The sequence below is a fragment of the Heloderma suspectum genome, chromosome 10 (assembly GCF_057233095.1).
Source record: "Heloderma suspectum isolate Gila_16-S chromosome 10, 16-S_ref, whole genome shotgun sequence".
Taxonomy (NCBI): Eukaryota; Metazoa; Chordata; class Lepidosauria; order Squamata; family Helodermatidae; genus Heloderma; species Heloderma suspectum.
The window spans coordinates 16683861-16699842 of NC_139467.1; the positions used below are offsets into that span (position 1 = coordinate 16683861).

At 45.7% G+C, this 15982-nt stretch overlaps 1 protein-coding gene across 2 annotated transcripts; it reads right to left on the minus strand.

Annotated features, from left to right (window-relative positions):
- Window positions 1-1295: 1295 nt before the first annotated feature.
- Window positions 1296-15729, minus strand: LOC146337822 (protein NKG7-like). 2 transcript variants are annotated; one of them, XM_084815317.1, is made up of 5 exons: window positions 15573-15729; window positions 12329-12550; window positions 5979-6125; window positions 5249-5380; window positions 1296-3232 (listed from the first exon to the last, which is right to left on the minus strand). In XM_084815317.1, exons 2-5 carry the CDS (start codon window positions 12498-12500, stop codon window positions 3192-3194), a joined length of 492 nt encoding a protein of 163 aa, XP_084671443.1. In that variant the 5' UTR covers window positions 12501-12550; window positions 15573-15729; the 3' UTR covers window positions 1296-3191. The 2 variants fall into 2 exon arrangements, with proteins under 2 accessions (XP_084671443.1, XP_084671442.1); XM_084815316.1 differs by having other exon boundaries at window positions 1302-3232; window positions 5305-5380; window positions 15573-15700.
- Between the last annotated feature and the right edge of the window lie 253 nt (window positions 15730-15982).

The following is a 15982-nucleotide window of genomic DNA, read 5'->3' on the forward strand; positions in this document are numbered from 1 at the left end:
TTTGCCAGGAAGTGATAGGGCCAGATGCCATGATCTTAGTTTTTTTAATGCTGAGTTTCAAACCAGCTTTTGCACTCTCCTCTTTCACCCTCAACAAGAGGCTATTTAGATCCTCTTCGCTTTCTGCCATTAGGGTGGTATCGTCTGCATATCGGAGGTTGTTGATAATTCTCCCAGCAATCTTAATTCCGACCTCTGATTCATCCAACCCAGCATTTCTCATGATGTACTCTGCATATAAGTTAAATAAGCAGGGTGACAATATGCAGCCTTCTCGTACTCCTTTCTCAATTTTGAACCACTCGGTTGTTCCATGTCCGGTTCTTACTGTTACTTCTTGACCCTTGTACAGGTTTCTCAGGAGACAGATAAGGTGGTCTGGTACTCCCATCACTTTAAGAATTTGCCACAGTTTGTTGTGATCCATACAATCAAAGGCTTTAGCATAGTCAATGAAGCAGAAATAGACGTTTTTCTGGAATTCTCTTGCTTTCTCCATGATGCAGCGAATGTTAGCAATTTGATCTCTAGTTCCTCTGCCTCTTCGAAACCCAGCTTGTACTTCCGGTAGTTCTCGGTTCGCATACTGCTGAAGCCTAGCTTGTAGGATTTTGAGCATCACCTTGCTGGCATGTGAAATGAGTGCAATTGTGCGGTAGTTTGAGCACTCTTTGGCGTTGCCCTTCTTTGGAACTGGAATGTAAACTGACCTTTTCCAGTCTTGTGGCCATTGTTGAGTGTTCCAAATTTGTTGGCATATTGAATGCAGCACTTTAACAGCATCATCTTTTAGGATTTGAAATAGCTCAGCTAGAAGACTGTCATCTCCACTAGCTTTGTTGTTACTAATGCTTCCTAAGGCCCACTTGACTTCACTCTCGAGGATGTCCGGCTCAAGTTCAGTGACCGCACTATCATGGCTATCAGGGACATTCAGATCTTTCCTGTATAGTCCTTCTGTGTATTCTTGCCACCTCTTCTTAATCTCATCTGCTTCTGTTAGGTCCCTGCCTTCTTTGTCCTTTATCATGCCCGTCTTTGCATAAAACGTTCCCTTGAGATCTCCGATTTTCTTGAAGAGATCTCTAGTCTTTCCCATTCTGTTGTTTTCCTCGATTTCTTTGCATTGTTCATTTAAGAAGGCCTTCTTGTCTCTCCTTGCTATTCTCTGGAAATCTGCATTCAGTTGGATATATCTTCCCCTTTCTCCCTTGCTTTTTGCTTCCCTTCTTTCCTCAGCTACTTGTAAAGCCTCCTCAGACAGCCACTTGGCTTTCTTGCATTTCTTTTTCTTTGGGATGGATTTCGTTGCTGCCTCCTGAACAATGTTATGGACCTCTGTCCATAGTTCCTCAGGCACTCTGTCTATCAGGTCTAATCCCTGAAATCTATTCCTCACCTCCACTGTATATTCATGAGGGATATGATTCAGGTCATACCTGAATGGTTTAGTGGTTTTCCCTACGTTCTTCAATTTAAGCCGAAATTTTGCAAGAAGCAGCTCATGATCTGAGCCACAGTCAGCTCCAGGTCTTGTTTTTACTGACTGTATAGAGCTTCTCCATCTTTGGCTGCAAGGGACATAATCAATCTGATTTCGATATTGACCATCTGGTGATGTCCATGTGTAGAGTCGTCTCTTGTGCTGTTGGAAAAGAGTGTTTGCTATGATCAGCGTGTTCTCTTGGCAAAACTCTATTAGCTTTTGTCCTGCTTCATTTTGTACACCAAGGCCATGCTTGCCTGTTATCCCGGTGATTTCTTGACTTCCTACTTTAGCATTCCAATCCCCTATGATGAAGAGGACATCTTTTTTTGGTGTTACTTCTAGAAGGAGTTGTAGGTCTTCATAGAACCGATCAATCTCAGCTTCTTCAGCATCAGTGGTTGGGGCATAGACTTGAATTACTGTGATGTTGAATGGTTTGCCTTGGATTTGTACTGAGATCATTCTATCATTTTTAAGATTGTACCCCAGTACTGCTTTTCCCACCCTTTTGTTGACTATGAGTGCTACTCCATTTCTTCTAAGGGATTCTTGCCCACAATAGTAGATATGATGGTCACCTGAATTAAATTCACCCATGCCTGTCCTTTTTAGTTCGCTGATTCCCAAGATGTCGATGTTCAATCTTGCCATTCATGTTTGACCACCTCCAGCTTACCTTGATTCATTGATCTTACATTCCAGGTTCCTAAACAATGTTGTTCTTTACAGCATCGGATTTTCTTTTCACCACCAGACACATCCACAGCTGAGTGTCCTTTCAGCTTTGGCCCAGCCGCTTCACTCTTTCTGGTGCTACTTGGAAATACCCTCTGCTCTTCCCCAGTAGTATATTGGACACCTTCCGACCTGAGGGGCTCATCTTCCGGCGTCATATCTTTTAGCCTTGTGATACGTTCCATGGGGTTTTCTTGGCAAGAATACTGGAGTGGGTTGCCATTTCCTTCTCCAGTGGACCACATTTTGTCAGAACTCTCTGCCATGACCTGTCCGTCTTGGGTGGCCCTGCACGGCATAGCTTATGGCTTCACTGAGTCACGCAAGCCCCTTTGCCACAACATGGCAGTGATCCGTGAAGGGGTTGGAGTTCTTTAGTTGTTTGTATACCTGTATACAGTTATTTTATACATGGAGAGGGTCTGAACATTTTGGTGTGTACTCTGAAAGCCAGCCAAGCTGTTAGGAGGTTAAAGTGATTGGCTGAGGCAAGAGATCAAATATAATTGAATCAGAAACTAATTCCTGGTGGCTCCCCAGCTGGGTGATCTCCCTACTTGTGTCTGTGTCAGGTTCCCCACCTCTGCTCTGAGATAGTGTGACAAGATGTGGGGATTCAGCTTGTATAGGGAGAGATATTTAGCTTCTGAGTATTTCATATATATGGCCATTATATCTTCTCAATTGTCTCTGCAATCACAAGGACAAGAAACTTCATTTATTTGTTTGTTATTTATTTCTGGCAGGAAGTACAAAAACCATCTGAGAAATTTCATCATGGTGTTTAAAACTCTTTCAGCTTCCTTCAGAATTCCTCAGACGTTCTGATTTTGGAGGAAACACTATTTTTGGAGATGATTATAATAACCACTTAGTTGTTTGTATGCCTCCATTCATCTATATTACCAAGGAAGAGCATCTGAGCCCATGTGCAGCTGAAGAAGGTGGCACGGTCTTTTCCCAGTCCTCATATCACTGTTTCGGTGTGTACTTTGTAAGCAATCATACCTGTCAGGAGAGAGAAGGGATTGGTTTGGGGAATAGGTCAAATAACATTAAATCAGCCACTAATTCCTGGCCCATCCTCACCTGGGCTTTCTTTCTACTTTTATCAGTGGCTTGATACTCTGATCCTCAAAGTCTTCTCACATGCATAGCCCAAGATATCTTCTCTTCTACAAAATTTGCATGGCTGGAGTATCCTGAAACTTTTTTTTTAAGAAGCCAAGGTTTGAAAGATTTGGAAGTATCCTACTCCCTATCACCTGCCAAGGAGGACCAGCAGAATAATGGTAAACTTCAGTCTGGGAGTGGCCCCTGGTCCTCTAAATGAGGCGATGGTGAGGCTGATACTAAAGGATCCCTCTTAGACCACTGCAAACCTGGAATGTGTAGGTGAGCCAAATTTGGACACATGGAGATGACTTATCAAGTCAGACCATGACTCTATATAGCCCTGTCTTGTATCTCCTGGCTGACAGGTGATGGCCCTCCATTGTCCCAGATAGCTTTTAATCCTCACCTGAAGCCTACAGTGATGCAGTTGCACTCCAGAATAGAGCTTTCTGCATCTGGAGTTATTATGTATCGGGGGGGGGGGTTACTGTGGCTTGGTTATTGTTTTGAACCTTGGCAGCTCCTGTAATGTTGGGAGTAGCAACAGTGGGTGGAGCTTCCGCTAAGTTCTTCCCTTCTGTCTGTGATAAATAAAGGACAGTTGTGTTTGAGGCCTGCTGATTCTTGCAGTCATTCCCACTAGTTGTACAAAAGAGTCTTGATATTCTTCATCCTGAATGTAGATACAGATGTGTACAGATACACACCATTTGCTGAATTTTTCCAATGGGAGAAGAAATTCTTCAACATTTTCTCAGGGGCTGGGCTCACCAGTAGCAATGGCAATAGCATAGCTTCTTTCTTTTTCTTAAGGTGTGTGTTTTTTAATGCTATTGGAAGTGGTGTCATCAGCGGCAACTACTTGGGCAGCCTAGGCATACTCTGCCCAAGGGCATAGTCTGAAGGCACATGAGGCAGCTACCGTGCTGAAGCTAAGCAGGTCCAGGCCTGGTCAGTGCTTAGAAGGGAGACTACCTGGGAACCACATGTAGCCACCTTGCGTTCCACGATGGAAGAAAGGTGGAATATAAATGAAATAAATAAATAAATGGCATTTTGAACCCTTCACAGTGCCATGGCCCTTGCATTGTTCTGGGGCATCATGGGGAAAAATGGCCGCAATCACAAAATGATGGAGGAGAATATTTCAGAGAAAATGCTGTAGAGTGGCCAACTTTTTCCAGAGAGCTGTGATAAAGAAAGAGATGCGCCTGATCTCATCTGATCTCAGAAGCTAAGCAGGGTTAGCCCTGGTTAGAACTTGGATGGGAGACTGCCTGAGAATCAGGCTTCCTGCACTGAGCAGGGGGTTGGACTCGATGGTCTTGTAAGCCCCTTCCAACCCTATAATTCTACGATTCTAGAAGTCTTAGCTCTACTACACATATTCAGGAAAATTATGAGCTGACCATCTCTAATATTTTTGTAATAAAAGGCACTGAGATATACTCACCAGTGCAATAGCAATAGCATAGCTTCTTTCTTTTCCCCTCTGTTTTTTTATTTTATGACATTGGAAGTGGCATCAACTGCTTTGGCAACAGCAGAAACTGTTTTGGCATCCTAGGCACGGCTTTGAATCTTCCACAGTGCCATGGCACTAGCATTGTTCTGAGGCATCATGGGGGGGAAAATGGCTGCCAGCACAAAATGATTGCAGAGAATATTCAGAGAAAACTCTGCACAGTGGCCAACACTTTCTAGAGGGTGAAGATAAAAAAATGAACTCTCAGCTGTATTTCAGAAATTTAGGAAAATTATGAGGTGGCCATTTCTAATGGCTTTGTAATGAAAGGCACTGACAAATATCACAAAGATCCAATAAGAATATGTGTTTGGGGGGGGAGGGGAAATCCGGGAACCCTATGTTTTAAGAGACATTGTCTTTCCTGTTCTGCACATACTCACCAGTTAAAAGGAAGAGAGGCCCAGAGCCCCAGCCCAGACCGAGAGACCAGTCATACCTCATCTCCAGCCTCCGTTCGTAGTATAAAGAATACACTCCTGTGAAGGTGGCCATGGCAACCAGGGCACAAGCACCTAGGAGCCCAAAATACAATATATTGACACCCCTGTAGGAAACCATGTATTCCTGCAGAACTCCTCTCCATGTTTCAGCACAGAGGGGAGCTGTTAGGATGCATGTTCAAAGTCAGGTATTTGCAGGAGACAGATTGGGCCTTAGTGAAAGTGAAGGAGAAGAGAGTTGCAAGATCTCATGCTCCTACCAGGCCTATTTGCACAAATCCAGGCAGTCCTAAAGGTTGCGAACTCCCGTTTGGGTTTTCTAGGTCAGTTATTTGTAGGCAGACAGGACACAGGAGTGCTTAGTTGACCAAGTACAGAAGTGCTCTGTAGCCAGGATCCTAGTATTTTGTACTGTGACTGGCCAATCCACAAGGCTTTATACCGCTTGCTAATTTCAGGAGCTGGAGTTGTGCTCCCTTTTCCCTCGCCTTTCTCTGTTAGCGGCAGGAGCCAAGCGTATGCAATCAGACATGTGCACCACCATACTTGCTTGTTCGCTCTATTCCCAAATTTGTGACATCTGAACATGGCTGAATGGATAAAGGACAGTGTAGAAAGAATTTAAAATGACACTTTAATTAAATAAATATAAAACCTCAAAATATAATACCTGCTATAAAGCTGGCTATGGCCGCCATCTTGGCCAGGGAGATGGACCCAACACGTGGGTAACAACCAGAGAAGCAAAGGCCAAAGAAGGAGATGGCACCACCAACTGCTCCCATCAGCAGGAACGCTCTTGTTGCATGAAAGTAGTCTACAGGAAGGCGAGAGAGAGGGATAGGGATGGTGGGGGGGGGACAACAGTCACCAATTTGAAGGTCTTACTTAGTACCTCCCCCCACCCCCAATCCCAATATCATCATGCAACATTGACAGATCCGCCTCACTCGGCCTAATGGTAGGGAAGGCCCTGCCTTAAGCATCATTGTGAAGCTCTTGTTGAGTAGATGCTTCCACGCTACACCTGAGAATCAGCATGCAAGCATTTTACTGTGCCTAATGTTGCCACATCCAGGAGGATCAAGGTTGTATGGCTTTTGTTTAATCTATTCCATCTATGTTTCATGGATTGTCAGACATCTTTTGTTCCATCGTTTTCTGAGTGACAAAGGAGATATTCCACCCCCTTCAGAAAACTCCGCAAAAATGTCAACTGCGATTTCTGTAACTTTTGCTGTCACATAACATTTTCTCTCTTTCTTAGATCAGCATACAATCAATGAGCAAAATGCACAAGTAAAGAGTGATACACAGCTGTAGCTGAAGAGAAATAGATGTATAAAACTGTGTGTGTGCATCTTACAAATGGCATAAACATACATTCATGTATTTTCCAGGGACTTCTGTAGTTTTGTACAACTACATTTGCCTACTGGTCTGGAAAGTAAACACAAAAGTGGTCCTGAAGTCCACAGAATCTGTGCAACTTGGAAGATGCCATTCCACTGTGGAATCTGCAGGTCGAATTCACTGAAATCAGATGTCATTTGAATCCATTTCGGATTTCTCTAACATCATAGAATCATAGGGTAGGAAGGGGCCTACAGACCATCGAATCCAACCCCCAGCTCAATGCAGGAAGCCTGATTCCCAGGCGGTCTCCCATCCAAGTACTAACCAGGGCTGACCTGCTTAGCTTCTGAGATCAGATGAGATCGGGCACATCCAGCCCTATGCAGGGATGACACCACACTCACCTATAGGGCAAGTCATGCTAAGCAACCATGAGAATAAGCCACGGTTGGTGGCTTGCGCGTTACTTCTGCCATATGAACAGGTGCTCTGTGGCCTACCATGGCTTGTTTTCCCCTCAGTCCTCCTTCCCACTCCCGGCAGTCATCCTGGATGCATTTGTTGCTGCAATCCTTATTTCCTCATTCCCTGCCTGCTTACAACTTACCCTTGTTAGAAAAAGACCGTCCTCTTATTCTTTGGCTGTCAGCTCTTTGCTAGACCTTTGAGCTATTAGTCATAATTATGAGCCCACCGGACACATGTCCAGTGGCAGTGTACATCTGTTAAAAAGGGGAAGTCTGGTGAGACAGTCACATAAGCATAATCAGAAATAAACATGTTGACACAGTCGTGCTCTAAGGAGTCAGCTAACGGCTCAATCAGTTGACATGTGGCTAACAAAAAATTGTAAAGGGGAGGGGGTATAAAAAGACTTATGCTTGCTTAGCTCGGGGTCCAGACTGCTGACTGCTCTGCACCCGTTTTGCAAAACATTCAATAAAATAGTGTTGGATCCACTGCTGCCTGTCTGGCATCCTTTCTTTCAACCAGAAGCAAGAACTTTTTATCTAATACCCTTCATTCACCCACACTTTACTTTCAGGCCCAAAGCCAGATAAGGGGGATGGAGTGCCAGGGACCAGCAAAGATGCTTCATGTTGTCCTATTGCCTTATGAAGCACATGAGCCTTGGTGGATTGCTAGAGGATTCCTCCTGTTAGCCCTTCCCTGTTTCTTGCCTTGCTTGCTGGGCTTCTGCCTGCTGATCTGCTGGTACATGATGCCACACACCTTTTCACATCAAAGTTTATATTACAGAGGCAGAAATTTAGCAGGCAGTGTTCCATCCCTCCTACCTCTTCCCCTAGAAGAAGTGTAGTGTAGTGGCAAGAGTGCTGGACTGGGAATTGGGATATCCAGGTTCTAGTCCCCACTCGGCCATGGAAGCTCACTGGGTGACTTTGGGCCAGTCACAGACTCTTAGCCCAACCCACCTCACAGGGTTCTTGTTGTGAGGATAAAATGGAGAGGAGGAGGAGGATGTACACCGCCTTGAGTTCCTTAAAGAGGAAAAAAGGTGGGATATAAATGTAATAAATAAATAAATAAAGTTTGCATGGTTTTCCATGCCACAAACTGATGCTTAGAATCCTTACTGGTATTAGTGCTTCACAGTAGACAGTACTGATGCAACATCCCTGCAGTATTTCCAGCTTATGGAAGTGTAGCCCCCTGCAGAACACCTGGAGCTCAACCCTTTTTTGGCCCTGAGGAGAGACCACTGAGATTCTGTAGAGGTGTTTTTTGTGAAGCATCCCGAGGGACAGTGGAAGATTTGAGAAAGGAAAAGACTGGGGTCACTAGAGAGGGAGAGAATAAAAAGCACTAACTAGAGAAAACAGTGGAGGAGAAACCTGCACACACACTCACACCCATCATACTATGGCCCCAATCCATGCATTAATGTGTAGTTTCACCCTGAGACCTCACATTCCATAACTAAAGGAATAGGCTATGCACATAGGATCCCTCTCCAAAACAGAATCTCTCGGAAAGCATTGCAGTACTGGCAAAATTCTAATTTCAGACTGAAATCGATCATGCACTGCATGTGTACTTTGCCAGCTGTTACTGCCATAGGCTTTAATGGGCCAGGAAAACCGTCATAACTTCTGAAACACTGCTCAGAACTTCATCAATTGAAAGTAGGATTCCCTTCCTCAACAAGGCTGAGCAAAGTACAGCAGTAGTTTTCACCAAAATATCAAAGCAATATATGATAAAAGGTAAAGGTAAAGGTGTCCCCAACCAGTCGTGTCCGACTCTAGGGTGTGGTGCTCATCTCCATTTCTAAGCCGAAGAGCCAGCGCTGTCCGAAGACGCTTCCGTGGTCATGTGGCTGGCATGACTGAACACCAAGGTGCACGGAACGCTGTTACCTTTCCCGCCAAAGCGGTACCTATTTATCTACTTGCAATTTCTTGCTTTCGAACTGCTAGGTTGGCAGGAGCTGGGACTGAAGACGGGAGCTCACTCCGTCACGCGGCACTCGGGTCTCGAACTGCTGTCCTGCCGACCTTCCGGTCTGCAGTTCAGCGTCTTAACCACTACTTCTGCTTAAAAATTGGAGTAAAAAGGTAAATATGTCAATCTTCAGAAATTTTATACTTGCTGCGCTTATGGCCATTTTCACTGGATTGGTTTGGAATTTGCCATCGTGACAATTGTGGATGCCACACTTCACATTATTACCTCAACTGATGTTCTTTGTATAAGCAATAGCATTTTGAGGCCTATAATGGCAGAAACGTGTTTGTTTGTTTTGCTACTCACCTGTCAGGGATTACTCCATCCCTGAGATATCTGACAGCTTCTGATTCAGATTCTGAATCAGAGTTGGAGCAGACAGATCAGAGGCCAGGGGAGGGATCCTCCCTAGTGAGCCAATGCGCTGGGAGAGATTCCTCCAAAGACCTTGACAAACAAATAGCCCAGGCTGAGTCCCTGCCCCCTTCTTCCACTGTGAGAACTCACATTTTGGAGGAGGAGGAAGTGGGTCATGACTTGAGAGATGCTAGAGCACATCGCAAAGCCAAGCAGGAAAAGTTAGGGGCAGGGCTCAGACGCTCCACTAGGATAGCCACTGTTGGAAGCCAACTTAGGAGGGAGCCACCCTAAGGGAGGGACAATACTGTGAAGCAAATCTGGCTGTGAGGTTCACACCCAAACTGTTGGCAACTTCATCGCCCTCTAGTTTGTCTCCTCTAATTGGGGATTACAGATTAGTTGTTTAGGGGCCTGAGGCAGTCTGAGTGTTTTCCTGGAATCTGCATTTGTAAAGAGGCTAGTTCCTAGCAAAATAAAGTAGTAATAGCCTGAAGCCCTGCCTCCTTCTGTTGTTGATTGCGAAGGGGGAAGAAGGACAATCCAACTCTGATATTGCCTTAATGAAATGGGTACTTCTTTTCTCCTTTAATTAAAAAATGCATATTCCCAAAGAAATGCAACGTTTCTCTTCCCCGACCAACCACAATTCCAAGCTTTACAATTTCTTCAGCATTCCTTATATAATACGGAATACGATATAGCCCCACCAAAAAACAACACCAACCTCTGAGCATGTGCAGTTTTGCATTTTAAACTCACAGAAATCATGGTACCATCTTGATTGCAAGGACACAATGGAGCTGGGTTCTGCTTCCCTGATGTCCTCAGCTGCTTCTCTCTGGGTGGATGTTTGCTCCCCCCCCCCCGCTGCACTGCTCTTGGCCTGTCAAGAACCCAGTATGTGAACTGATCCAGAGCACTCCCCAGAATCCTCCTGTGCTGCATTTATTTATTTATTTAAAGGTGGATATTCCCACAGAGATGCGACGGAAGTGTTGCATGCATTCTAAGATGCACGCTTAGTTCACAGGGAGTGACGGGGGGATACTCAAAAGATAGACTAGGCTTGTCAAGAACCTGGAGTGTGAACTGAGCGAGAGGCAATAGCCTCACACACCGAACGGTAGCTCTCCAGAACCTAGGGATGTCAGAGAATTCCGCCACAGATTCCAGTGAGGCCAGATTCTTTAGAATCCCCCCCCCCAGAATCCGTGGCGCAATGGCCTCCTGCCCCCCTGCGGAATCCCCCTGGGATGGAACTTACCTGGGGTGGATGCGGTGGCTCTGGCTGGTCCCCCGGCAGGCTGCAGCCAGGCTGCTGCAGCTGCCGTTTGCATTCTTGCAGCCATGATAGGCTAAATAAATATTTACATACTCTATCACAGCAAAGAGCAGGGACACAAATGGCAGCCGCTATGCCATTTGTGCCCCTGCTTTTTGCCGTGATAGGATACGTAAGTATTTACATAGCCTATCACGGTGAAGGCAGCCACACAAATGGCGTAGCAGGCACCATTTGTGTCCCTGCTCTTTGCCATGATAGGCTACGTAAATACTTACGTAGCCTATCACAGCTGCTTGCAAGGACGCAAATGGCGGCTGCTATGAAGGCCACCACTTGCGGCCACAACAGCCCGGCCACAACTGGAACTCTGGCTGCGGCTGGCCCTGGCCGGCGGCTCCACGGAGCCGCCGCAGAGCAAAGCCGGCCAGGGAGGATTCCGGGGGGAGGGACAGAGTGCCTCTCCCACACCACGGATGCCCCGGCGCAGAGCCAGGTAAGGGATTCCTACATCCCTACCAGAATCCTCTGCTATGGGGAGGGACATTATGTCGGATGTACAGCAAGGCTTCCTCGGCAGAACAGCCAATGCAGAAAGTTCCCTGAAGGCAGAGGCTTTGAAAGTGTCTGGCGTATGCAAGAGCCGGGGAGCGATCGTTTCTCACATAGGATGATCAGAGGGTTGACCCATCAAGTGTCTCACAAACTACTTCAAATGTAGTAAGGATGTCAGAGAATTCTGCCACGGATCTTCGTTCCCTGAAATCCGTGGTGGAACGAAGCCCCCCCGCCCCCCGCCTCGCGAAGGGTGCGCGAAATGGGACACCTACCTGCTGCCATTCGCGCTGACTTGCGAATGGTGGCCACGGCCGTGGCCGCCATTTGCTTCATCACTATAGCTGTGATAGGCTACGTAATACTTACGTAGCCTATCACGGCTAACGCAGGGACGTCATTTGCATCCCTGCGGAAGCCGTGATAGGCTGCGTAAGTATTTACATAGCCTATCACAGCAAAAAAAAGGGAACGCAAATGGCTGCAGCTATGGCGGTCGCCAATTGCATTCCCCTTTTATTTTGGCCGTGATAGCCTACGTAAATATTTACGTAGGCTATTACAGCAAAAGAGAGGGGCGCAAATGGCATAGTGGCCGCCATTTGCGTTCCCCCCCCCTTTTTTTTTTTTGCCGTAATAGGCTACATAAATATTTACATAACCTATTACGGCAAAAAAAAAAAAGGGAATGCGAATGGCGGCGGCTATGGCGGCCGCCATTTGCATTCCCCCCCTTTTTTTTTTGCCTGCACTGCAGCAGTCCCTGCAGGCTGCCCAGCAGTCAGATGTCCGGGCGGCCCTGGCTGGCGGCTCCATGGAATCTCCGTGGAGCAGAGCCAACTGGAGAGAATTTCAGGGGGAGGGATGGAGTGCCTCCCGCCCACCGTGAATGTCACCCTTCAAAAAGGTAAATGACTTTCGTACATCCCTAAAATGTAGTACTCCATGTTCTTCTGATGATCACACCTCTAGTTGTCATTTTCCAGGCCAGATCTTACCTGCTACCTTCATTCCAGATGGGACACATGCTAAACCCGAGATGCAGATGTTCCACAGGCCCATGTGCAAACTGCCATTGCCAGTCACCCAGAAGTCTGTGGCCAGGGCAATGAGGAGCAGCAGGAAGCTGATGAAAGAGCTGATGGCAGCACTAAACTGCAGCCAACCCATGGTGGGGAGTTGCAAGTCTCCCGGTCACAGGACAGCACAGTTGGATCAACCTGAAGAAAGAGAGGAACACTGATGTTACGCCACGCCACCAATTGTGGCTTGTGTGCGTGTGGAGGGGGCTCCCTGCCCTTCTCAAGTGTCACTCACTGCCCACTAGTGGCCATGGGGAAGGGAACATCCAGTGTGTGCTATGCAGCTGCCCCCAAAACTGCCCAGGTCCAGAATCCTACAGCAGATGTGGAAGATGTTAAGAGACGATGTCATCAGCCCCTGCAGTGTGCTATAGGCAGGTGCACAGCTGTGGCATCTCTGCATCACACACACTGTTGCACCCTCTTTGCACTCCCTTCCTTGTGATAAGCTTATCCAGAGCTGACATTGTTTAGGTCCTAAGATAGTGTGAAAGACTATTGATCCTTTAATCTTTAACCCCGATAAAATGGGGTTACCATTTTACACTACTGGGGTTACCAAGGGCTACCCCACTGCACTTTTCACTGTAGATTTTACACAGAAGTAGACCTATAATATAGTCCTCCAACAAAATCGTTGTCTTCTGTCACCTACATAATGTCCCCTAATTTCAGCCTATAACCACTTGCTGCTTTCTTTCTGAGGGAAAACCCAGATTTGGGGCATGAAATATCCCAGGAAGATATTGATTGTGCCTTTGGGGTACCTTTATGTCCCAAACCCCAGGAACGTACCTGGGGTATAAAAATATCCCATGGATTCTCTGAAGAAAATTAGTCTAGGGAAACCAGCTTAAGTCCTCTGGGTGCCAGTAGGTTAGCACAAATCATGGGCTTTCATTTGGGAAATTTACTTCATCAGAGACAGAAATGTAAATGGTGATGGGACAGAGAAATATCCCACAACACCAAGGAACAGTAGTTCTTAACAAATAATAACATTTTACCTAAAATTTTACCTTGGCAGTTTATGATAAATACATCTTGTTGCACCACGGACACCTTTCTGGTTCCGAGGCATTTTACCACCCCAGTCTATGTTGGAAAGTGGCTTGGGGTAATAAAATACCATAAACAACACAATTGACTATATTTTTATGTCTACTGGATGAGGCTAAGCTAGGAATTCTTATCCTGGGATACCCACTCTATAGATTATTTTTTTAAAGCACTTAGTACAAGTCAGACCAGACCTGCAATGAAATATTGCAGTGTGGATTTGTGTTCCTCAATAAACCCCATTTTCAGTGGCCATCTGCCTGTGACCATCTGTCTTTTGAACGCCGCCCCCCCCATCCCTGGACACACACACACACACACACACACTTCTGTTGCTGACTTTGCCTTCATTTTGGCATGAAATCAAAATTTTCCTGTTTGTCCAGGCATCTTGCATTCTACATTATTTAATAATAATAATAATAATAATAATAATAATAATAATAATAATAATAAATCTTGTGTGTGTGTGTGTGTAGCTGGATAGCTTTTATTCCTCTTATCTCATGATGTTATCACTGCTGTTGGATTGCAGTCATCTTTTCATAACATTCTATCCACAGTCCTGGGATCCCTTACAGATGAAGGGTGGTTTATACATTTTACAAATCGATCAATCAATACCTAAAGAAAGAAAGAATGAATTCTCTTGAAAAAGTGCAGGAATTTCAGGCTTTTTAGGGAATTTTCCCTCAAGTGCAGGTGCAGCCCATGTCTTAGGCTCACCAACTGGTCCCCTTGTAACTGTTATAGTGGCTTGAACTGCAAGCTTTTAAAAATCAAGTTCTGTCTTCATCCTACTAATCTCCTTGTCATCAAAAGCTTTGTCTGCCTGCACTCTGTAAGACACAGGAGGAAACCAGGCCTTCCTTCTTCTTCTGGTCACTTGGCCACACACCATGTTGGATAGGAAGCAGCAGCTGAATGTGGGAGTGCCAAAAAGACCAGTTGTTAGCAGTTAGTAAAAGAAAGGGGTTTTTTTGCCCCCAGTGACTTCTCTGTGCACATCTCTGGGTGGTGGCCAGTGGGCATGATTCAGCACAGAGTTCAGCACATTTAAGCCCATCCATTTCTGGCTTCATTGCCATGGCTAGGGGCATTGCTAGGCCTGGGTCCATGGAGCCCGGACCCCAAATCTCTTTCCTAAGGCCCTGGATCTATTTCCCAGATCCCTGCATGTACATAGGTTCTAGTGGGAGGTTATTTTTCATAGTTCAGTTGCCAGGGAGGGGGTCATATTCCAAGGGGGAATAGCAGCTGGGGAGCAAAGGGTTAGCTCTGTCCTCCCCACATGTTGCAATACCTCACCACGAGCCCCCCAATCTCTCCCTGCATGGCAATTTAGTTTAGAGGAAGAAAAAAAAAGTGTTTCCCTTTGGTTTAGGTTTATCTTGTGTAGGATACTAATCAACTGAAGAATTTATTTTATTTGAGATTATCTGGCTGAGAAAAAAGTGTCTGGTTTTGCTGCCTGTGAAATTTAAATACATCCTAGCAATTATTTCTGCATTTACATATATAGATAGAAATCAACATCTCATTTTTATGCAGATTTCGGTCCCAGGGGCCTTGGCCTCAGATCTTTCAAGGGCCTAGCAACACCCCTGGTAGTGGCAATGGTTTAGATGGCATCGAAAAAGGGATTAGACGCAAATGCCTAGACGACAGGTTTGTAAACAGCTATCAGCCATGACAGCTAAAGAACCTCCAGGTTCAGAAGCAGTCTATCTCTGTGTCCCGCATGCCTGGGATAAACACCCAGGCAGGTTTGTTGTCTTCAGGCCCTGTTTCTTAGCTTTCCAGAGGCAGCTGGCTGATGGCCGCTGCTAGAAAGAGGGTGACTGACTGGATTAGATGATCTAATCTCCCAAAGTTCTCCTTTGGGTTTCTGGATTGCATCCTTTGATAGGAAGGAGGACTAATAATAAGACATTGAAAAGACACAATTACTGCAGAAGTCCAGTACAAAATAATTTGATTTGTAGCTTTGCATTTAGTGTCTCTTCCTTGCTTCCGCTCATGTAACCTTGAAATTTACCAGCCTTCAAGCCATTGAACTATACATTCCCTTCCACAGAAAGCTATACAGGTAGCTCCTCACCTGGCTCAGAATCACCCCTTCCTCCTTTCTTCAGGTGAAGGTAGCACTCTGGAATGAGTCCCCGGAATGCTCTACCTCCACTGCGCATGGGATCGTACTTTAACAGGGATGGACAGGACTGGCACCTCTTGACAAACATTGCAAAAACTTCCCTAATGGCCCACATCTCCCTCCTCCCGTTAGCTTTCGACACATTTCTTCCCTTTTGCATTTCCTCTCTCAACTGCTGTGGTGTCCCAATGGCAGTGAAAGTGTTTCAGTCTTTCTGAATATTGGGATGGATCCATTTTTACCCATAGCTAGAGTTTATCCATTGAAATCAATGGGACCTGAGTTTGTCATTACTAATTTAATCCCCAGTTATTTCAGTGGGTCCCTTCTAAATCTGACTAAATTGGGATCCAAGCCAT

Bases quoted from the DNA above. Each gene is read 5' to 3' on its own strand.
- LOC146337822 (XM_084815316.1), bottom strand. From the start codon at position 12,500: ATGGGTTGGCTGCAGTTTAGTGCTGCCATCAGCTCTTTCATCAGCTTC. The intron at 5,381-5,978 runs GTATTATATTTT...TTGGGCTCCTAG, and splicing joins CATAGCCAGCTTTATAGCAG to GTGCTTGTGCCCTGGTTGCC. The intron at 3,233-5,304 runs GTATGACTGGTC...CTCTCCTGACAG, and splicing joins GAACGGAGGCTGGAGATGAG to GTATGATTGCTTACAAAGTA.